At 35.7% G+C, this 23774-nt stretch overlaps 1 protein-coding gene across 13 annotated transcripts in view; it reads right to left on the bottom strand.

The window, feature by feature from the left end:
* gphna (gephyrin a) overlaps positions 1-23774 on the bottom strand; it is a 479030-nt gene that overhangs the window by 296226 nt on the left and 159030 nt on the right. For all 13 annotated transcript variants that reach the window (XM_015351213.2, XM_015351218.2, XM_015351214.2 and 10 more), the window contains exon 2: positions 4931-5009. In XM_015351213.2, the coding sequence (XP_015206699.1) occupies positions 4931-5009 (79 nt within the window). The remainder of the gene's footprint in view (positions 1-4930; positions 5010-23774) is intronic.

Below are 23774 nucleotides of genomic sequence, written 5' to 3'. Positions count from 1 at the left end.
ACCACTCTATTAACCTATTAAAGTGTTCTAAAACAGTAAATGAAATAAATTAAAAGTAAAAAAGATGACTGTATATGCACACTAACCAGCTCTTGTAGGTGTGCTGACAATGACCACATAACGATGTCAGTACAAATGCATAAGCTGTGAAAGTTAAGAGCACATTAGTTGTGAGATTAGATGTATCACCAATTAACTGTGAATAGCTTTCACATGGCACTGTACTTCTGGTCTCTTTTGAATTGAATTTGAATGGAAAGCATGGCACATGAACAGGTAAGCAATGCACGAAAATAAAAAAAACAGGCTTTTTGGTTGAAGCATTTCACAATGAAGCAAGGTCCAGCAGAGCCGGTGGGGATCATAGGGCCTGAGAGGATCCATCTGGGTGTGGGTTCTCAGAACCATCTGTGTTTTCATGAACAACAATCAGACTGCTTGGCTTGGAAGCTATTGAGATTCCTCTAGTTCATTTCCTTAAGTGTTTTACAAAGCAAAAAAAGGAACTCAAGAGAAAACAATCTTGAACTGAATCTCAGCTAGGAGATAGAGCCCATCTGATGTAACTGGGTAGGAACTTCAATGTGTAAAAAGATTTAACAACAAAGTAACCTGCCTCCCACCTTATGTATTTGAATTCTAGGAATGGCACAAATATTGAGAGCTAAAAACTATTGATGTACAAGAAGGGCTTCAGGTTTCAGGTCTTTATTTTACATCATCCCTTTAAAATGACTGTGAATCAAAGTAATTTGGTATTTAAAAATAAAAAATAAATTTTGAAGTAAGGTTGACTGATTCTAAAATCAAGTTCAAATTGAACTGATTGTTTCTTCTTTCACTGATATCAGCTAGGAAACCTTGCTCTTACAGAAATGAGGTGCTACACATGACTTGTACTAGTTATTGATATTTAAATAGCAAACCCAATCCCCCATGTACAATGCATTCTGAATCAGTAGAAATACGTAAGGCAAAATCTGTCTGCCTGCCTGTCTGACACTGATCTCTCCTTCCCAAATCTGCTTGTGTTTCATTTATCCAAAATCCTCATTGATCTGCCACTGTCTTTGCACTTTTGATCCATTTTCCCACAAAAAGGTGTAAAAGAGATGCTCTGTTAAATATTATTTCTGCATTATACAGTATATCAATGCCCTTGTACATGCTCTGAAACATATATTGAAAACATTTAAGATTTCAATAATTTGAAAAGTTTCTAAAACATAGGTGCTGTTGCATACTCTAGTGAGTGGAACAAAGAGTTCACTTTAAAAGCAGTAGCTACAGGGAGCTATGAAACTTGAAATCAAACACCAAAAACCAGAACTCGAAGGGATGATGTTTGCACTGATGGTAAATCAAAAGGTTATTCAAATCTCACAGAGCTAAGTGGTGTAACAATTTGCATGTTAACAAAAACTTGTACTGGTACAAACTGGTACAAAATCCACTTAAACCATCAGGCTAGAATCCAGTATACCTTTACTTTTAACTTTGGTTAATCCTGAACTCTGGGTAAGTAAAGAATAAGTGGAGGTGAAGCATCTTGATCCAGTCATGGGGCAGAATCATTTGCAGAATTTTGGACCCTGTCACTGTGTGCAGAACATTAATGCATCTGAGAGTAAGAAACTGATGACTCTCAAAGTCTGAGAGAAAGCAATGTAACACAACAAGAATAAAATTTTGCATTTGACAATTTCAAGCACCCCACTTCAAACACTTACACATATCTTGTAGATTGCACTTTGTAGCAAAATACAGTACATGGAGATTCTAGTTAATTCCTAATTCCACATGATCAAAACCTCCTTGTAATAAAATCAAAGTATTGTATATCTGAAGTAACCATGTATCTACAGTTTATGATACTGCTATTAATCTGCTAGTTCTCTAATACCTAAATGATGATTTTGACACAGCTAGCAAGAGGAAATGCCCTGGCAATTTTATTAATGTCTTTTGAGAAATACCAAGGGCTAACAAACATACTGTATATTGAAGGAAAAGACTTGCAAAAGAGATGCAAAAGGCCCTGTCAGACTTCTGTCAAAGTAGCATATTTTACATAGTACAGTGAAAAGATTACCATTTACAATATTTAACTTCCTCCTTCAGCATGTTCCATTTGAGCTAATTTAGACATACATCATAATATACTGACAGCAATTCTACCTTTGAAACAAAATATTTAAATGTTCAGGGTCAGTTTTTGAGATTTAATACATTATGAAAAAAAAACAATTACGGAAAACACCTGCACCTAAAATAACACAAATTACAACCATTGTTTCCAACATTCTTAGTGAGACCACTAGCATTTTTCCAAAGACATCTAATCATATTAACTTACCTTTTATTTATAATTTTATTTGCAAACTAAGCTGAATCATTAGTCTCAAATGCTTTCAAGATGCCTGCACTAGATTCATGAATAAATGAATAAAGCTATTGAGAGAAAGTTTTAAAAAGCTCCTAAGATGGCTCAACCTGGGAGAGAGGATACCCTGGACAGCAGGAGAGATTAAAGACTCTGTAAGCACTCTTGCAATTTTACACTGAAACTGAGTGACAGATCACATAGGAGTCATTTAATAAAAAAGATAAGAGACGACAATAAAAAGTAAATTTAATTGAAATGCCAAAAGCTTCAGCAACATTCTGCCAAACCTTGTATCTGAGACTGTTAGTCTGAGTCCTGTATGAGAGATTCCCAGCTGAGAGATTCCCTTTCTTCCCCCGGGAGATGGGAGAATGTACAGTAGCTGGGACCAAGATAATCAAAACATCTATTATGAGTCACACCATACTGTCCTTAAAATCATGGTTTGATTAAATTGTATGTGCCCTACTGCTTGCCCAATCATGACCCAAACAATTCTCCAAATGTGCCAAATTCTTGATCTTGATCTTGACAGAGCATGCATCACATATTGGGTACAACAGACATACTGTACAGGAAGCAGTCGGCTTCAGACTGCAAAAGGGCTTTCAACCCTGACCTCAGTCTTTCACAGTGTAATGCACTGGTATGTGCCTCTGCTTAGATTAGAAAAGGGGTGTAGTGGCAAAACATATTATTACACTAAGAATTAAGTGTTACAAAAGATTTCTAATAATCTTTGTGTTCCCTTGACCAAGCACCTTTGGCCTTTGAGTTAATGTACAGGAATGAGGCTAATAGGACCATCTAAAAATCATAAAGGTACATTCAATGCTGAACCATCTAATGATATATAGTACAGATGGGCTCCATAAGCCTGTAGTCTGTTTCTTCCCAAGACCATGGTGCCAAGGTCACTGTTCATCACCCAAAGTAAGATCAACCAATGGGAGATCTGTAGGGTTGGTTCCAGAACTATACCTGATAACATTCTAACCAATCACTAACTTATGATGCCTCACCTTAAAAACTAGCACCCAACTCTTTTTCGTCTGACTGGCTCCCCATTATAACAAATATATAATATATATAATATAAATAAAGATTAAAAATAAATAATAATGCCACCATCTCTCCCTTGAATGCTGTGAAGCACATAAAAAATCTTCTACACTATTTATCCACTATCACCCTTTCCTGAAAAACAACAACAATGGCAATAGCAAAGTCTTAAGTCTTAAGTCTTAAGTGCAATAAAAAACACGATGCATAAAAATACATGATTTCTGTAACAAAGGCTGAGCCATAGCTACTTAACACACTTGCCTTAAATATGACAATGCCAAACAGCTTGCAAGCAACAAGATAAGGTTTAGGTAAATGTGGGTATATTCCAGAATTTAAAGAGGCCCAAACCCACCTTCTCCTTCTGCAGGATCGCTTTCAACTTAGGTTTGTCATGAGGATAATGCTGCAATTGATCACATATTTTTTTGTCCAAGAGCCTTAATCACTAAGTACTCATAATATTTTATACAAATACACACATACAAAATCACACTGGGGCCAATTCTCTCAGAAACAATTCAACTCCCAATTTTTCTTTGGACTGCGCAGTATTGTGTTATACTGTGCTGTAATCAACCGCACATACATATACTGTACAACATATACAGTAAATGCAGTTTTGTACCATATGGTTTTAAAGCCTATACTACAGTATAGTATGTGTAGAATATTTTTTTAGAATTGAAATCTAAAATAAAATTGTTTTCTTAAATTAGTACAAAGACAAACATAGACTGTTAATGCAGATGTAATCCTGAAGGAAAACGTTGGATTCACAAAGGCTTATAAAGTATTTTTTATATATCTGGATGAGTAATCTTGCTTTGTGAAACAGTCCTACTTTTATTTTAATATCAATTTAATATTTAACATACTATGATATATAAAATGAATAAACATGTAAATGTAATATATAAATTAAATGTTATTAAGATTATCTCCAAGGGGCTGGGCATTGTCTGGAATTTGAACTCAGGATGTTTGCGTGAAAGCCCAGAGTTATTCCACATGCCACGTTAAGCATTCAGTGCACCATCTGGAACTTTTACAAACATATTTTGTGTTACCACTGCAGTATGGCACATGATGCTTCGACCATTTGGAATGCCTGGATCTGTACCTTCTCCTCACAAAGAAGATTTCTCAATACGTGTGGAGTCACATTTTATGTCGTTGACTAGGTGTTGTTAATTGCATTTCTCTGAGTGGCTATATAATTCCAGGCATTGGATGCAACAGCAGTGCAGGCTAGGTATTTTTTCCTTGCAGAACGTTACTGGAGGTTACAGGTTGAATGTTTATTCTGTCCTTGAGGGAGGTTACTGTTTGGGTGTACAGGTTGGGTGTCATTTCTGTTGTTGTGGGAGGTTACAGATTGGGCTTTTATTCTGTTCTTGCGGGAGGTTACAGGTCGGGTATTATTTCTGTCCTGTTCTAGGTTTGAAATTTATTCAATCCTTGTCGGAATTTACTTACAGAGTCGGATCATGAACAAGTTCTTTCAGGTTGATTCCACTCCGGTCTTCGGCAAGGTTCCGAAAGCAGCTATCGCTCACTGCAAGAAAAGCAAATATATAAATAAATATAAGAAGGCAGGCTCCATAGAAATGTTCATAGTTGTTCCTCTGAAAATTAACAATAGTAGTAAAATTACCACATTTAGTGGATAAACTTAGTGTATTTAGTGGATTAACAATAACTTTTATCTGAGGAGAGCAGACATTTGGGAATGGAAGTCCATAAATGCTGAGGTGAGAAGATTTTGTAATGTATTTGTTCTGTGTTAAATTGAAAATGTCTGTTTCACCCTTAATTGAAGCCCCTGTCACCAAATTAGAAAAACCATCAGGAAAACAGAATCTCTGTTTTATCTCTTATCTCATTTGTTTCCGTTTTGTGAAATAAACTGTTAAAATGAAAGGTTCCCTGTGTGTGGAATGTACATCTCTTTCTCAATTGTCCTCCAGTTTTGTCTTCTTTAAAACCAGATGTTGAAAAAAAATATTTGCAAAATTTTCCCAAATTCTATTTAAATAATATATATTACCTAATTGCATTTTAAGTAACCGTAGCTGTTTGTTTATACACAGGCATAAATACCTGCAGAATACCTGGATATGAACAAATAAAACAGAATATTACAAACTCAAATTAGGTTACAATTCTGCTTCTTGTGTGAGTATTAGCTTCATCCTTTCTTTGATAAAAGAAAAACCCTTTATATAGTGCAGACTTGTACAGAAATGCAGAACAGAAATGTATTAAATAGACCAGTTTAAGAAAAAAACAGTTTTTTAGTCTGTTCAGTGCCTGTGCTCTGCTGTTCCATTTTTTTTCAGTCCTGTAAAGATACAATGCACAGCAGAGATTTTCTTTAAGGAGCAGAAGCCACACGTTTGCCACAATGCTGCAATAAATACAACAAAATGTGTGTTTCTCAGAAATTCAGCATTTTTTATTCATATTGATTTATTTTATCCACATTTTTTTTTGTTACGGTACAAAATTCCATCACTTAACTGCCAATGTATCACTATGATTGGAAGACTGTGTTTGTGGAATGCTTAGAAATGTAGTTTTTTCTACATGTATTCAGTGCCACACTAAATTAAAAACTAAAGCATTTCTTAGTGATGGGTTTATCATCAGTTTCATTTTCAATTACACTGCAAAGAAACATTATACAGTATATAATATATAAATATTATACATAAACAACAATTAATCAGAAATTCAAACACCACCTCCATCTTTCAAAAATCAACTGAGCGATAGAAAGATTTTTCACGGTATCAAAGTAAAAAATACAGTGATACAGTGTAGTCAGATTACTGCGGAAAAGTGTTTTGATATGCATGGCTGCATCTGTACAGTTCATAAACTACTTAACTAAGTCAAGCCCAAATTAAGTCAAGACCAACATTTTTATACCATTTCAGCATTGTACAGTATGTCAGCACTTGACTAAGTTCATATCCAGTGTAACTAAAAGCTTTGCATGGAAGGGAGGTGTTCAAGCTTGGTGATTTTAATTTTTGGTAAAAATTTTAATTTTTCATTTTTGAAAAAAAACATGAATACAATTAGTTCAGGTGGGTAGCTACGTCAGCATGCTGGTTTATTCCATGCTGAAAAGAGAGCTGACCCTCACACCTGAAGAAGGCTTCACAGCCGGAACGTTGTGTTTTCTCTCTTCTCTTTTCAGCATGGAATAAACCTATTACTTGTTCCATTAATAATATTGCATTCTTTTTATTGGGCAGCCTGCATTAGTGGAATTCAGCTTTGATAAAGGCATCTACCAAAATCAATAATATTTATAAAATTTGCCTTTTTATAAAAAGCACAACCAGGAACATTTGTGTTGAAAATCAAACTCCCTAGAAAAAATAGTAAAAGTAAAAGTCAACCCATTAGATTTTGTGAATAGTGTACTGTCCAGTCAAGGAAACATAAAATCCAAAATACTTGTCAATTTTCTTGTCTGATCATTTTCATTGTCTGATTATGATCAAATTTTCTGGATTTATATTTATATTATATATTTATATTAGTATTAGATATTATTTTTGCAGGATATGCTTTACATTTTTGTTCTTTAAATCTGGTCTTCTTATGCCTGCCCATGCATCATTCCTCTGATCATCCTGAATATCCAGTTTGTATACTCTACATTATGGGTTAATGACCATTTCCCGGTGGAACTTTTCATGATGCCCTGAGAAAAGATTTGGGAACCAAAACCCTATGGGGGCCCTATTGAAAACTGGACAATCAATACCACAATTTATGATGTTTCTCTTTATCTTCAGAAGAGCAACTCAGAATAAAGAAAAGTAAAATTTATATATTCTGCTCATATCTATCCCATAATACCGCAGGGGCAGCCTGTGTTACATAATTAATTAAGGGAAACTCAGAGTCACAGTGCTCTGTGGCCAGGAAACCATTTTGAAAAAAAATTGGATTCTCTAGATCACTGAAGAGGATGAGGCTGGAAACCCACTGCTGCCTACAGTGGTCATGTGATGATGAACCAGCCTTTTTAAAATGTTTTAAAGAGCTCAATATAGTCCTGTAATTACGACCACCTCCTTCACTGGTGCACATCCTTTTTAATCAGGTGTGTTTGCAAAGGGCGTCTATTTAACTCTAGCTGGTATACATCATGTCAATCCTTTCCTGGGTGTTAGTGGTTACAACTTCAGTTTACTCACATGCTGCAGTAAGAGCTGGCTTAGGGTTCAGCAGAAAGAAATATTTTCCTAAAAAATTCAATAAGAATAATGTATACTGGAAAGTATTTTAAAATAGGCATTGCTTCTGTAGTTTTACCTATATTTATAGCATTTCCTATATTTATACATAGTTATATATAGAATTATAATATGTAAGTATTTCTTACACAATACATTTTTTTTCTGCATTTTTCACATACTTTATGTTCTAACATATACAGTACATGATTTGGAACCAGACAACAATCATACCAGCTGAAAAGCACAAATCCCCCAAAATATTAAATGATTTCAGACATGTGGATGTGACCTCTTTAGTTGTGAAGTCATCTGAGAAAAATGTGTCATGTCCTCCATCAAGTAGAGCACCTACTGGATACCAAGCAATTTGCCTACAGAGCTAAAAAAAGAGTCAAAGATGCTGCCTTCTCAATAGTGAAACTTTTCTAGTCACTGTACAGTATATCTTACTTTATTTACATATATTTATTATCATATATGTACCTACAGTATATGTCTCTTATTTGTTAATGGGTTCATGTTGTGTTAAATGCATCATGTATTGTGTTATGTATTTGACCAGCCTGCAAAGCAAATTTCATATCTGGAACAATAAAAGGAAGTAAGTAACATGTGTACTGTATGCATGTTCCAGTTTTCAATGCAACATAAAATATTAAAGTAATTATTAAAGTCAGTGGAAATAATTCATTTGTAATAAATGTTCTATAAAGTGTCTTATTTAAAGATTTTATGGTCTGTAAAACACAGGATGTGCCTTACATATTTTTTTCCTAGAATCCTGAAATACGTATATAATAGGTATCAACTTCACAAATAAGATACGTCAAGGAAGAGTGCTACTTCACTCCTATAACCTTCATTGCTGTTTGGACAAGACAGATTATTTTTTATCTTAATTGGACCGATATATGACCAAACCACACTGTTATACCATATCTAAGAACATTCTTAATTACATTATTCTAAAGTGGAACATTATTACCTTTCCAATTCCAAACACTTTTAATCTTTGTAAAAAATACAAATACTGCTGAACTCTGGACCAAACACTCTCAACCTGAATAGTCCTGCTCAGGTTGCAGTCTATATATTCCTAAATACTAACAGGGTATGACATAACCTGAGTAGTAAGTTCCTTGTGAATCACTACATACTTTATGAATGGTCACCAACAGTTTGGGATCAAACACCATCTCTTTAGCTTTTTTTTCACATTGAAAATCAGGTTATGTGTGTCACACCATTGGACAGACCTATGAATTTCTTACTATACATAGACAAAGTGCTTTCTCTGTTCTTTGTACATTATGCCAAACACAGCTGTATCACCTGAAAATGTAACAATACAGTTGCCTTGACTACTACTGTACACTGATTTGTATAAAGTCTGAAAAGAATTGGTAAACTCACACATCCCTGCACATAAATAAATCGTAACTGGTAGAGTTATATAAAGTGGTCTACACACCCTTTTTGAAATTTCAGCGTTTGGCTGGAATCAAGACAAATCATCTCAGACCTTTTTTCACCTTTAATAAGACCTTGTAACCAACAACGTTTAAGTAAAAAAACAAATGGATAATTTTAAGGAAAAAATTAAAAATAAAACACTTTCAATTCCTTGGTTGCATAAATGTGCACACCCTTTATAAAGGGAGCTGTAACTGTGTTTATATTTAATCAATTACATATCAAATCATGTACAAAGGTAATTTGCCTTCACCTGACATCAACTGAAGTTATTCTGATTAGTCCTAAATAAAATCAGCTGTTCCTGCAGGATTTCCCTAAAGGCTTCTTGATTGCATGGTGCAGAGATAACCAAGGAGCTAACAGAAAACCTATGTGATCTTATTGTTGATAGGAACAGATCAGGAGAGGGATTTAAAATAAATCTGAAGGCATTACATACAGATGCAGCCATTCAAAACAAGCGGGCGATACCGCATTATTTTGCGATGCGCCGCAAGTTTACCGCAAGTTACCGTATTAATGTCGTAAATTCTCGCATAGTGCCGCATGATACCACGTGGTACCGCAAGTAAAATAATAGTATCTGGAATTTCCGCAAGGTGGAGCTAATAAAGCTCAACCTCTTATGTTCGAGCTGTCGCCATCAAAGTCTTTACCAAAGATATTACTAATAGTATTAATAATGAATGACCTTGGACAAGCTATAAACTCAAAGTATTGCCCTGGTCCACATTCTTTTTTTCATTGACCGTCTTTGTAAAAGTAACACCACAGCATTTCGCAATCACGCATTTGTTTCCAATCATGCAAAGTACAATAATTTTTGAGAATCTCCAATCCACCATGCCTTACAAATGCTCATAAAAGATATTGATTCAGGAACATAAACATATTACTGTATACAAACTGTACTGTATACAGTATGTATATGTATATTTAATGTCTTTACTGTGCCCATTTAAGTATTGAATATATATATGGAATTTTACCACTGAGGGGAAATCTTAGTAGCTGAGCATAAAAAGAATAGGAGCATACTGTAATGCGTGTGAAGGCCATAAACGATATTAATTTTGGAACATAAACATACAGTATAAGGCTGGTCTCGGTTTCGAAGTCTTTAACTTACGTAAAATAACGTGTATAAAAAGTGGTAGTTTTAAGCTTTTCTCCGAATACGCTCGATACCAGAGTCAACAAGCATACTTTAAGAATTTGATTAATGGGGAATATAATATGGAATCACGTATCTAAAGAAATTACAGATGCAGCCATTCAAAGTGCGCGGTACAGACACGTACCGGAGGTAATTGGCTACGGCATCGTGCATTGTTACGGAAGATGACGCGCGGTACCGCGGTACGTGATTGGTTGACCGACAGGGGCACTTGTGGTCCGTTGGTCTGTCGTAGAAGATTTACAGTAAACGTCTTTACTGTGCCCATTTTAGTATTGAATATTCATATGGAATTTTACCACTGAAGGGAAATCTTAGTAGCTGAGCATAAAAAGAATAGCAGCATACTGTAACGCGTGTGAAGGCCATAAACAATATTAATTTTGGAACATAAACATACAGTATATGGCTGGTCTTGGTACTTTAAAGAAAAAATACACACCAGTATTCCATTTCTTCCTAAACATTTGAAGCATCGAAGTTTTTAACTAAAGAGATACCGGAGTCAACAAGCATACTTTTAGAATTTTATTAAAAGGGAATATAATATGGAATCGCGTATCTAAAGAAATTAATAACGATATAATTATATTCATGTACCGCAACACATAATTATATTACATTATATTATATTATATGTACTGGAACACACTGTACAATGTCTGTTGATTCTGTATGTGTAGGGCTGTTTCACCTAACCACATGTGAACTTGCGGGTGGTACTGTGGTCTATGTTCCCGACTTGTAAACCAGAGGTTGTGTGTTCAAATCCAGCCGGCCCTGTGACTTTTCTTTTAACAAACATTTCTTTGAAAAAAAAAAGAATAGCAATATTATGGACAATTAATTGAAAATAAATATAGAGAAGCACATATTAAATTTGGGAAATAGTTTTATTATGTAAATAGTTCCCTGGTTCTGCACACACCTGGGTGTTTCTCTCTCTGCCCCCCCTCCCCTCAATTCAATTCAATTCAAGGTGCTTTATTAGCAGGGCTCGTTGTGTGTCTCTCTCTAGTCGGGGCGCGGGAGAGCTCGCTGGCAGGTGGTGACGGAGAAGAAAATAAAGGCAGCTTTGAACTCCGCAAGTCTCAGTTTTTGGGTCCGTCCTATCCGAACCCAAAATCGTTACACTATCATTCTGTCTATCGAAAACCTGGTAATATGTGACCTTTCAGAACACCTATCTGTTTTCTTCCTAGCACAATTTATGAGCGCTCTGTGATTAAATTAATTCTCATTAAATTATAATTCTCACTGTGCATAACAAGGAAGATTAATAAACATAAGGTTGTCTAATGACACTGTATTGTTTATCTCATGGCTAAATAGTTATGTCTAGCCAAAAGAGAAAACATCGACTTTATTTAAACTCCGGCAAAAGTATTAATGGTTTTTAATTACCATACTTTTATGGTACATGACTTTGCTAAAATGTATTTATACTTGTAAAAAAAACATTCCAATGTTAATGCAACATGGAAGAAATTTGGTGTATTGGTCGTTAGTGAAAAGATTTAATTATTTAATCTCTTTACTGTGCACATTTTAATCCACTTAGTATTGAATATTTATATGGAATTTTACCACTAAAGGGAAATTTTAGTAGCTAAGCATAAAACTCAGAGGAGCATAACGAAGGTCATAAAGGTCATAAACGATATTAATTTAGGAACATAAACATATTATGTAAACTGTATGTTGCTGTGATTGGTATTTTAAAGAAAAAATATACACCAATACTCCATTTCTCCCTAAACATTTTAAGCACCAAAGTCTTACATGTGGTTTTCATCACTCTCTGCGGGAGTGCTGGCTGTGACGAATTAAACCGGTTTCACAGGTATTTTCAAAGTAGAAGGGGTCGAGTCTTCAGGGGGATGGGAGAGCAAGCTGCCCAGCCGTGTGGAATGCTACTGAACCCTAAACAGACAATACACACTAGCCAAATATTTGACAAAGATATCCAGACACAGCTGTATGAGCTCTACCAGTAAAACTCAAAGTATTACGCTGCTCCACACTATTTGCAACTGTCATTTTAAATGAAAATACTTTATTTTTTCATCGACAAAAAGTAACACCCACCACAGCATTTCGTTGATCTAACTAACAAGGATGGGACATTAGCTAGCCAATATGATAAAGGAATAACTTACTTTTTTGTTTATTTCTTTAGCACATTTATTTGAACATTTCCATCGATTGTACAACCACTGAAAAACTGTTCAATCCCTAGTTCGTCGGGCATTTTCTTTTCCTATAACAGATATAAAAACTCCCTTGCTTTTAACAGAGCATTTCATAATTTCTAACAACGAAAATTATTTAAACTGCGACACTTTTATCATTCAACGAGAGCTCAAAATATCACAAGGATCCTCAAGAGATCAACAAAGACAACAGAAAAAGATATGTGTATAAGATACTGTCCATGGGAATCCAAGCTTTTTTATCTACACTAAGAAGTTGTCTTTAAAATTTCTTCATTAAACAGTGAAGTCAAAATTCCGGGATGTGCCTATAATAGTACGCTGGGCAAACGTTCCGAGGTCAAATTCTTTCAGCACTAATGAAACCACTAAATAAAGACATAAATATAATAATAATAATAATAGCTTACACTTATATTATTAGGAGGCCATGATTGGTAAGGGCCAATGGGAAATTTGTCCAGGATGCCGGGGTTACACCCCTACTCTTTTCAAGAAACACCCTGGGATTTTTAATGACCACAGAGAGTCAGGACCTCGGTTTTACGTCTCATCTGAAGGACGGCACCTGTTTACAGTATAGTGTCCATGTCACTATACTGGGGCATTAGGACCCACACAGACCGCAGGGTGAGCGTCCCCTGCTGGCCCCACTAACACCTCTATCAGCAGCAACCATAGTTTTTCCCAGGAGGTCTCCCATCCAGGTACTGACCAGGCTCACACCTGCTTAGCTTCAGTGGGCTGCCAGTTGTGAGTTGCAGGGTGATATGGCTGCTGGTGAGATATAGAAATCTTAAGATTTTTTTTTTTATTCAACGTTGGTAGCAAGATGAACTGTCAGGTTGAGCTAAGTGTATATTTTGTCGCAGAGTTGCTGCAAGATGTTAACAGTGAAAAAAGGTATTTAGAAATGAGTTATATCAAGAAGAACATTTTCAGAATAATTGCAAATCTAGCAGGATAGAGAAAGCACATAAAATAGGCAGTTAGATTAATCAGAGTAGTATTAAAAGCCATTTAGGAAAGAGGGAATGAGAAGAGTGACAAACTAGTATACTTTAGATCTTTTTTTCTGAACCAGGGAAAATCTGATCATGTTTCTCTATAACAATAATAAAAACTTTATTTTATATATCACCTTTAAAAGTGGCATCTCAAAGCAATACAGTAGATCTAAAAACAGTTAAGAGGACCACAGATTACAAAGTAAATACATATAAGAAAGACAAGCAGTTAGAGGTGCTACCAAAATTAGAAAATAAAGCAGATACAGACACTAAGTCTTCTGAAAAGAAAGGTTTTGAGGTTAGATTTAAATGCACTCAGGGTACGTTACTGATATCACTGGGAATACAAATCGAGAGCTCTGGGGTGCAGCTAGAGAAGGTCCTGTCACCCACAGAATGTAGATGTTCCTGAGGACAGCTAGAAGACCAGAGCCAGACGGTCAAAGGTGGGGAGTAGACAGATAATAAGCCATATACAGTAGGTACTGAATGAGGATGCGGATTTTGAAGTTGACTCGAAACCTGATAGGAAGCCAGTACAAGGACTTGAAGACAGGTGTAATGCATCCCTGTTAGGATTCTCGCTGTCATATTCTGAATATACTGAAGATTGCTCAGTGTGGATTTAATTTCCCCAGTGAACAGAATTTATTAATTCTAGAAAAAAAGCCTTTCTTGATTTCTCTAGTTCTCAGTTTCTCTAGTTCCCTTTAAAATAAACTGTTATTCTACAATGCAGAGTATTACATGGCCAGTATTTACATATGATATTTGTGATTTAAAGAAATTAACACAAGCAGCTTTTGGAGATTTAAGTATTGGCTGAGTTATTGCAAGATAAAAGACAAGAGATGTTGGTAAGAAAAAGATAATTTTGGGAAAGTTGAGGAATACACTGATAACAAGAACACTTCCTAATGGGGTTAGGCATACTTTTGATGAAGATGATGAAGTTAACAGACTGTATGTTTACATAGATACTGAGGATTGTATTTTAGATTGTGTGTAGTTGCTAGCATTGAACTGTGTGTTGGATGCACATGAATTGAAGGAATTAATACGTTTATAATTAGAGGCAATTTGTTTAAATAACTAGGTATGGATACTGATGTGCAAGAGAGGTGGAAAGGCTGTTTCCTTAAGCCAGCACTATAAAATATTTTATTCTCAGTGAGATGCTGCCATTTCATAGTGGGTTTCTAACACTGTGTATAGTTCCAACCACACAGTGCCTTTACTTCCATCCATTTTCTAATCTCTTTATCCAGTACAGAGGATTTGGAGCCTATCCCAGTAGCAAAGGACACAAGGCAGAATACACCCTGAACATAGCGCCAGTCCATCACAGGACCGACAGACACAAACACACACACAACATCATTATTATCATTATTATTAATAATGATATTTAAGGGTCTAAATATCTAAACATATGTATCTATATAGCAGGTAGTATCACTGTATTCCACTTTCTTTGTAAACACAGAAAAACAGATTCACAACACAACGCTGTGTCACTGTGTAAAAAAAAAAATGGTTTGAACACCCTACATTGTAATGAGCTGCTGACCTAAGAATAGGAGTTCCTGCTGTCAGAGGGGGTGGAAAGTGCCCGCGGTCATTTAATTAGTATTAAAATTCGCACTGATTCCCTTGCGAAGATACGGACATAAGAATATTTGTGCGTGGTCAAAAAATGGCATTAAGCACTTAAAATTAATATGGTTAATAATAGTAAACTGTAACATGGTGTAGCAAGATCGGCTAAACTGGGAAGAAAATGCTTTCAGAGAAAATGTTTCAGGTGTGAAGAACATAGATCTCCAATGCAATTTCAAACAAACCTGTTCCCACACACCCTGCCCCCACTGCCATTAGAATATACACAAAGCACTGAAATCTTTAGCGTTTCATTCTGAGTAGAAATCCTCACACCTGAAGAAGGCTTGTGTTTTCTCTCTTCTCTCTTAAGCATATGTACAATGCTGTAATACATTTTAAAACAAAAGTTTAAACAGTATCAACTAAACTCCATTAATATAATTATTGAGTGGTATTAAATAAATAAAGCTTTTTAGTATAGATTACACTTTTCTAAAATGTATTTGAAAAATAAAAAAGATTACAATCTAATCTTTCCACGTTTGATCCCAAAATCCCAAGAAAAAATAATCTAAACAGGGAGAAAGCTATGCTGAAAGTTTAATAAGATACTGTAGAAGACAAAGATAACAATTTATGTTGGATTTGTCTGATTGTGAATCAAAAAATACATATAATTAAACAGGCATTTGCGATTTAAATCAAAATGCAATCTAAATCAATATATGTTTATGTTGTAATGCATACTGTACAGCCTCCATTTCTCAATAAAAATTTAAAAGATCATTTGCGCAGCCTAAAAGGGGGGGGTCTGCTCTCAGTGACAGCTGACAATCCTCCAAACACTCAAGTGAAAAATTAATAATGCCAATGTAAACGTCGTATTTACAATTTGTTGATAACAAAAATGTTAAGTTCTCTAAAGCTTTGTGATAGTTTACTCAGGCAGCAAAAGATCAGCTACACTAGGAAGATGGGACATCAAAGATATGATTAATAACCTTTTAAATCTGAAGGAAGATCTAAAGGGAGATCTAAAGAGATCTAAAGGGATCTCCACCCACACACACATGATAGAAGCAGGAAGCAGAAGCAGGGACCGTTGTCAGAAGGAAAGAAGGTGACTATTCATTGTTATTAAAAATGACTTAAAACCTGTGGTTCAGAAGTCAGGAACGTAGACCACAGTACCACCCGCAAGGTCACATGAGCAGAGGTGAAACAGCCCTACACATACAAAATCAACAGACGTTGTAGCACGTACTACTGTGTTGCAGAATATGAATATAATTATATCGTTATTAATTTATTTAGATACACGATTCCATATTAAAACTACCACATTTTATATACGCTATTTCACATGTTAGTTAAAGACTTCAATGCTTAAAATGTTTAGGGAGAAATGGAATACTGGTGTGTATTTTTTCTTTAAAGTACCGAGACCAGCCATATACTGTTGTAGCGGCGAGGCTTATTAATAAGACAGAATTAAGTGTTGCTGTGCTTTCCCAAATGAGGCCCCATCTCTCTCTTCATCTCTGTGGTGCAGCCACAGAGAAACTATTCATGCAAGTTGATTTAAAGATGTTTTCTTTTGATAAGGAACAGCTCCCAAATGGGGATGCACTTAGCTAAGCCTGGCTATCATGATCAATGATCAATGGTCATCCATTGGCCCCTATCTGTCTTGGGAGTGCCAGATGGACATCTGGACTGCATTCCTAAGTGTCAGGAGTAAGTGACTCATATTTCACCTTGATCAACCAATCAGGGACTTGTAGGGCTGAGTAACCCACGTGGGTCTCTGACGCCCATGAAACTTTCAGCCAATGAACGAGCTGAAGTTCCTCCAGGTAAAAACAGGCAACACAGAGGACTATTCCAGTGGGAGAAATTCTAAGGAGAATCTCTAAGGAGAATTCCAGGGGTGCGAGACAATTCCAGGGCAGGACGGCCCAGGAGCAGAAAGGCTCCCAAGGGCAGGACATTCTCGCAGCGTGCCTCCTGACCATCCTGAGACTCAGCCCGGACAACCACGGAATGGCCAGTGTGTCCGAGTGCCAGAACTTTCCTTTGTTTTAAGAGTTGAGACCGGAGGTTGTCAGAGAGTAACCAGAGGATCCACCCGAGGTTAGCATCAGCAGCAAGCCTCGTGAACAGGTCGGAACTGTGGACAGCTGAATCAGTATTCAGAACTAGCCCTTCATCAGGAACGAACCAGTCCTCTTCCTGACCTGCTGGGACCCACAGTCATCTTTTCTCCTGAGCACAAGTTTGCTAGTTAAAGCCAACACTAACTAGCCCGTCTTCAGAGAGCAGCAGCAGCGCACCGTCGCAAGCCGAACAGCACAGCCTGGCATGGAGCCAGAGAGCGTGGCTTGGACAGCAACAAGCCTGCAACTGCTTCTTTGTGCCCGCAGGAGATCTGAATCCCCAGAGATTGGATGAGTATTCAACTTCACTGCATTACAGCTCGAGAATTCAATTGTTATCCCAACCAGTTAATATCAATTTAATTCCTAAGAGTTATGTACTTGTTTTGAGTATCTAGTGTAGAAGTTGTGACCAAGTTCATTTACGAAACGGTCTAAATGATATACCGAACGTATGTCCTCTTGATATGTGTAACTCTTCGTGACTGATTGAATCTATACCTTTTGTATTCTGATTACCCTCTTGATAAGATCTGTTAGGTTTATATGCATATTGTATGTATTAATAAATGTATAAATGTATCCTCGTGTATTAGTACCTGTGTGTGTGCGTTGTTTGAGTTATATCGCAAGGTTGGATTCTAAAGCCATTAAAAGAATCATTTTGTGATTAACGGCTACAATTAATAATTGTCCCCATAAATGCCCAAACCCTACAGAACTGGTGCCTTGTGAGACCACACTACACTGTAATACTGTATGTTGATGTTCCAAAATTAATATTGTTTATGGCCTATTCTTTTTATGCTCAGCTACTAAGATTTCCCTTCAGTGGTAAAACTCCATATAAATATTCAATACTAAAACGGGCACAGTAAAGACATTTAAATCTTTTTACGACCGACCAACGCACCACGAGTGCCCCTGTCGGTCAACCAATCACGTACCGCGGTATTGCACATCACGATGCGCAAGGATGTAGTCAATTACCCGCGGTATGTGTCTGTGCCGTGCACTTTGAATGGCTGCATCTGTACATCATGAGACACTGTGGAAACCATCATTAAGAAGTTGAGGAAATATGGCACCACCAGGACTTTACAGAGATCAGGACATCCCTCCAAAATTTATGACTGGACAAGGAGAAAGCAACCACATCAAACACAGTGTGCCCAGTGGGTGTTTTTATTATACTATGAATTAGTTTCTGAGGCATACCATCAAAGGTTTTGAGAAGTTGGGTACAGCTTGTAAAGTAGCTGATTTTGACAAACTTATACAGCTTCTGTTTGACCCTCCTCTCTGGAAAATTATAAAGACTTAACACTACCAAAACCTACTATAATATTTGATCTAAGCTCAAGGTCGGCGTCTATGACAGTTTTGCTATGCAAAATATTTTAGACCTTTGTGCTCACTTATTAAACTCAGAGATCTTCACTGATTTAACTTTCTATTTGTCTCACTTAGCTGAAAAAGAAAAATAATAATATAAAGTTATTGCTTGTATAATTTAAGTTATAGGAGCAGGACTTGTGCCTGCTCCAGTTCACAGCCTCTCATTAATTTACAAATGCGCTGAACTCTCCAACACTGCATCCTATTGACTGGATGTAACACCTTTCTCACTCTGTCCCAGGAGTGGGGGTTGGGGCTGAAGTTATTGTCTCCCTTCCTCAATTTAACATCTCATAAGTCCCCAGTACCACTATGGGCTTAAGAGATCATGAATGTAATTCAATATTTACTGTATATACAGTGACATATAAAATTACTAAAAACATCTATATAGCATAATATTAATTTCATAATTTTAAAACCTAACAATAAACATAATGATCGTAATTATAGAAATATATTAGACAATGACTTTAAAATCTTATATTAAAAACAACAGATTAAAGCCAGGAATTACTTAGTAACCAAGAGACATAGACACTGCCAGGAAGTAGTCCTGTGGGGTTCATGGGGATTGGATTTCCTCTGCTAAAGCTGCATCAATGATCATCAATGACTACTGGATGTGTATTGACGGAGAATAAAAATAAAAGCCTGCAACCGGTTTTCCTTCCCCCTACTGTGATAAGGTAATGTGCTGACACAAAACAATCCATCCAGTGCTACACAAGAAATGTAAAACTGAAAGAGGTGCTATGCACTACACGGTAACTTTGTTCTTAATGCTGTATACATGTAAAAAATCTCGATTGCTATTTCTGTTTAAGGGCAGTCTTTAAATTCCCTTGCTCTTTCCGAGCATCTTGGAGATTGTTGGTCTGGAGATTCATTCATGTAATTGCTTTATTATTAATATCAATATTTGGCATACTGTGATAGTTCCAATTATCAGAAATGTGAATATAGTCTGCATATTATACTGTGAGAGAATCACAATTCTATTTGCCACTGTAGTAACAGTTACAACAGATACAAATTTAAAAAAGCTATTTTAAAACAGAAATTATTACTGTATTTCACACTTGATTATGAGATCACATTTTGTGTCTAGGCAAGATCAAATTGTGTCCAGTTGCGAATTTGCTCGCCCCATGAAGTTTTCGGGAAAGTGAATTAGTGGGCAGCCCCCCCGTATAGTGCCCACAGAGTGTTAGTTTTAATATAAAAGTGTATTACTGTGGTCTTTATCTTGCACATACATTTTTTAAACATTTGAAATAGCTGTTTTTGCAAATAAACTTTGTATTATTATACAGTTTGTGTCTGCATGTTCATTTTATCTCGTTTTATGTTGCTCCTCACTTTCACCTTGCTGTAACTATAGTGGGTAATGTAACATATTTAGGGGCTGGTCAGGGATCTTTGATCCTTTTTGTGGAACTGGTATTTTTTCTCCTTGGTGCACTCATGCACTTGGGCTTGTTTTAGTTTTTAGGTCCTTTGTATTATGGATGTGTGTACGGGTAATTGGTTGTGTGCATGTCATTCAGGTTAGAGGATTTTATCCTGCGCCCAACTTTGGAGCAGTTTAAAAAATGTCACAAGGCAGATATTTTATTCACAGTGTGTACAGTATCTTTATATTCTCAGTTTACCTGAGGATATCAAATCAAGGAAAATACCTTGAGCTCTTTCAAATCCTAGACTCAAAACCTTCTTTTTCAGAAGGGCTTTTATTTAGAAAGACCAGACTTATTGTGACTTCAATGTGTTATTACAAGGTATGGAGATAGGGAATGTGAAAATACCATTATATACTGTGTATTTTCAGTCTCATTTAATTACTGACTTTGTTGAGGTAGAACCTACAGTACTATTGGTATGGTATTTGAAGGACTTCAGAATTTTTTTTTGCTTTGAACAATGCTGAAAAAAGGGTAACATTGTGTGCTGTGAAGAAAAAGTTATAGTTATATATCTTTCCTTCTGTCGAAAAAACTGCATACAGATATAGCCTTTCAGAATGTGTGGTGAAAGCCAATAACGCGGGATTGGGGATGCAGGACGCAGTGATTCGGTGGACAAAGATGATCGACAGGTGGCAGTTGTGGTGCATGAGATGTTAGTGAAATAATTATTTCATTTAATCTCTCTACTGTGCATATTTAAATTCGTTTAATATGGAATATTTATATGGAATTTTACAACCAAAGGAAACTCTAGTAGCTGAGGATAAAAGTAAGAAGAGCATGACATATCTGAATGTCATTAACAATATTAATTTAGGAATCTAAATATATTATACATACTGTATATGGCAAGTAGTGGTAACTGAAATAAAAAATACACAACAGCATTTCACTTTCTTCAGAAACATTTTATGCATCAAATTCTTTAACTTGGTCACTTACTGCAGTTAACTGGGAAAAGTTTTGACGTGCTCATTCTGACTATATTAAGTTTGACACCTGAAGAAGGCTTCACAGCCAAAACATTGTTTTCTCTCTTCTCTTTTCAGCAAGGAATAAACCTATTACTAGTTCCTTTGCAGACTATGCATGCTGACACAGCTACCCACCTGAACTATATTAAGTTTATGTACTTTATAAAAAGCTATTATGTTTTAACATTTTCTATGACTACTTGCATTCATTATTGCAGTAACAAAATGTGTACTTTTTAAAATCCTATTAATAGGGAATATAATATGCAACTGCGTATCTAAAGAAATTAATAACCTTTGGTACAAGGGATTGGGTGCTTGCTTATCAACCTGGAGGTAAGTGTTTGATTCCCTGTCAAGGCACATTTTTTTCTTTTAACAAATACTCATAAAAAAATCAATTAAATTAAATAGTAAATATTATGTACACTATGTTGACATTTTATTATTTTTAAATATCACAGCGTGTTCAATAAATAAACTGAAAACATGAATGAGAAAATGTGAAAATGAGAAAATACTATCAACAACGGGAGTAAAAACCAGTTCAACCGGGCAATTCAAGACAAGCCTTTACAACAAGTCTTAAAACGAAATAGCATATATTATAATTATAATTGAGAATAACAAAGTGATATTAAAAACACTACTGAAACCGAAGCATAATAACATATCTGATTACTATTAACAATATTAATTAATAATATATCATTTCAAAATGCTTGTTTTTAGTTCAGGGTCATTTGTTACTTTTCACAACCTTCAATTTATTATGAAAACACCTATTTTTGAGACACAATGCTTCAGATGTCAATAACTTCACAAACAAATGACACAGAGCCTTCAAACTACAGGCATTTAAAAAAACACAATTTGTGAAAATGTACAAATAATAAAAATGTCAATATAGTGTACATTTAGAATAAATATTTAGAGTCTTAGTTAAAAATAAAAAACTTGTGCTCTAACCAGAAATGGAACCTGGGACCTTCTGTGCAATAGGCAAGCACTTAACCACTGTACTAAAGTGTCACCTGTTAACACACTTAAAACATTCCAAAATAACAACAAGTTAATGAGTCAATGGAAATGTTTACAAAGAAAGTACTGTATAATGCAGTACCAGTTATATAAATATATTTAGATCCATAAATTAATTTTGTTAATGATGTTAAGAAACTATATTTCTTTCTATCTACCAAAATGTCTTTAGTTACATGATTCCATATTTATTTTCCATATCAAATGGATTTTAAAAGTACTACAACTTTTTTACAACAATGGCAACAAGTATTCATAGAAAAGGTAAAAACATTATAGCATTTTAAAAAGTACATTAATTCAATGTCTAAACTTTTCCAAAATAACCACAGTAAGTGACAGAATTAGAGCCTTTAATGCAGAAAATATTTATAACAAAGGTGGAAAACTGTTGTGTGTGTTTTTAGCTACCAGTACCAGCCATATACAATACGTATAATAAATTTATATTCCTAAATTAATATAATTTAAGACATTCAGAGACATCATGCTTTTTATTTGTATTGTCAGCTACCTAAATTCCCCTTTAGATACAAAATTCCATATAAATATTGCATTTTAAATGCATTAAGATAATAAACAGCAGGGAAATAGATTACATGAAGCAACCTTTTCACTAACGTAATGCACCACAAGGGTCAATCTTTGGCCACTGTATCACATAATGTACCCACATTGCATTACAAGCTCTGTGTTACGAAGAACTGTTGTGCGTTCTGTGTGGCTGCATCTGTACATTGTTTTTCTTTACATTGATATGAAGCATTCAATTATTTCCTATTAATTTGCAATTTGGCTTCTTTCGCTACTGTAAAATTCTTTAAACCACAAACTACTGCAGATCATTTTCAAGTTCAAGTTTATTGTCATTATACTCATATACAGGTATATGGTATAACAAAATGCTATTTAGCTTCCTCTCAGACAATAAGTAGAACAAAAAAAACAAAAGAAAGACAGAGACAACAGGCAGTGTGCAAAAACAACAACAGGCAATGTGCAAAACAACAAAAGGTAACAGGTAATGTGCAATACAACATCAGATGTGCAAAAACATACATCAACCAAATGAAATAAAGGATAGAAAATTATGGGGAGTGAGCTTTTTGACATTTGAGGTAGATGTAGATTTCAATGTGTGTTTGAGTTTTTGGTAAGAAAGAAGGCACTGTGAGGTTCAGATCGTAGGTGAGAGGCTGGGAGTTTAACAGTTTGATAGTGCGGGGGTAAAAGCTGTCTATGAGTCTGGTAGTCTGGGCCCGAATGCTCCGGTACCGTTTTCCAGATGATAGAGGGTCATACAGTCTGTAACTGGGGTGTTTGGGGTCTTTGATGATGCTTAGAGCTTTCCTCAAGCACTGTGTCATAAATGTCCTGTATGGATGGGAGGGCAACCCCAGTGATGGACTGGGCAGTTTTCACCACCGGCTGTAGGGCTTTGCAGTCAGCAAAGTCAGTGTGTTAGTGTGCTTTCTGTAGTGCATCTGTAAAAGTTAGTGAGGATCTGGGGAGATATCTTAGCCTTCTTCAACCGTCTTAGGAAGT

The sequence above is a fragment of the Lepisosteus oculatus genome, chromosome 8 (genome assembly GCF_040954835.1).
Source record: "Lepisosteus oculatus isolate fLepOcu1 chromosome 8, fLepOcu1.hap2, whole genome shotgun sequence".
NCBI classification, from domain to species: domain Eukaryota; kingdom Metazoa; phylum Chordata; class Actinopteri; order Semionotiformes; family Lepisosteidae; genus Lepisosteus; species Lepisosteus oculatus.
The sequence above is the reverse complement of the archived record's forward strand: the minus strand, read 5'-3'. Positions and strand labels throughout refer to the sequence as shown.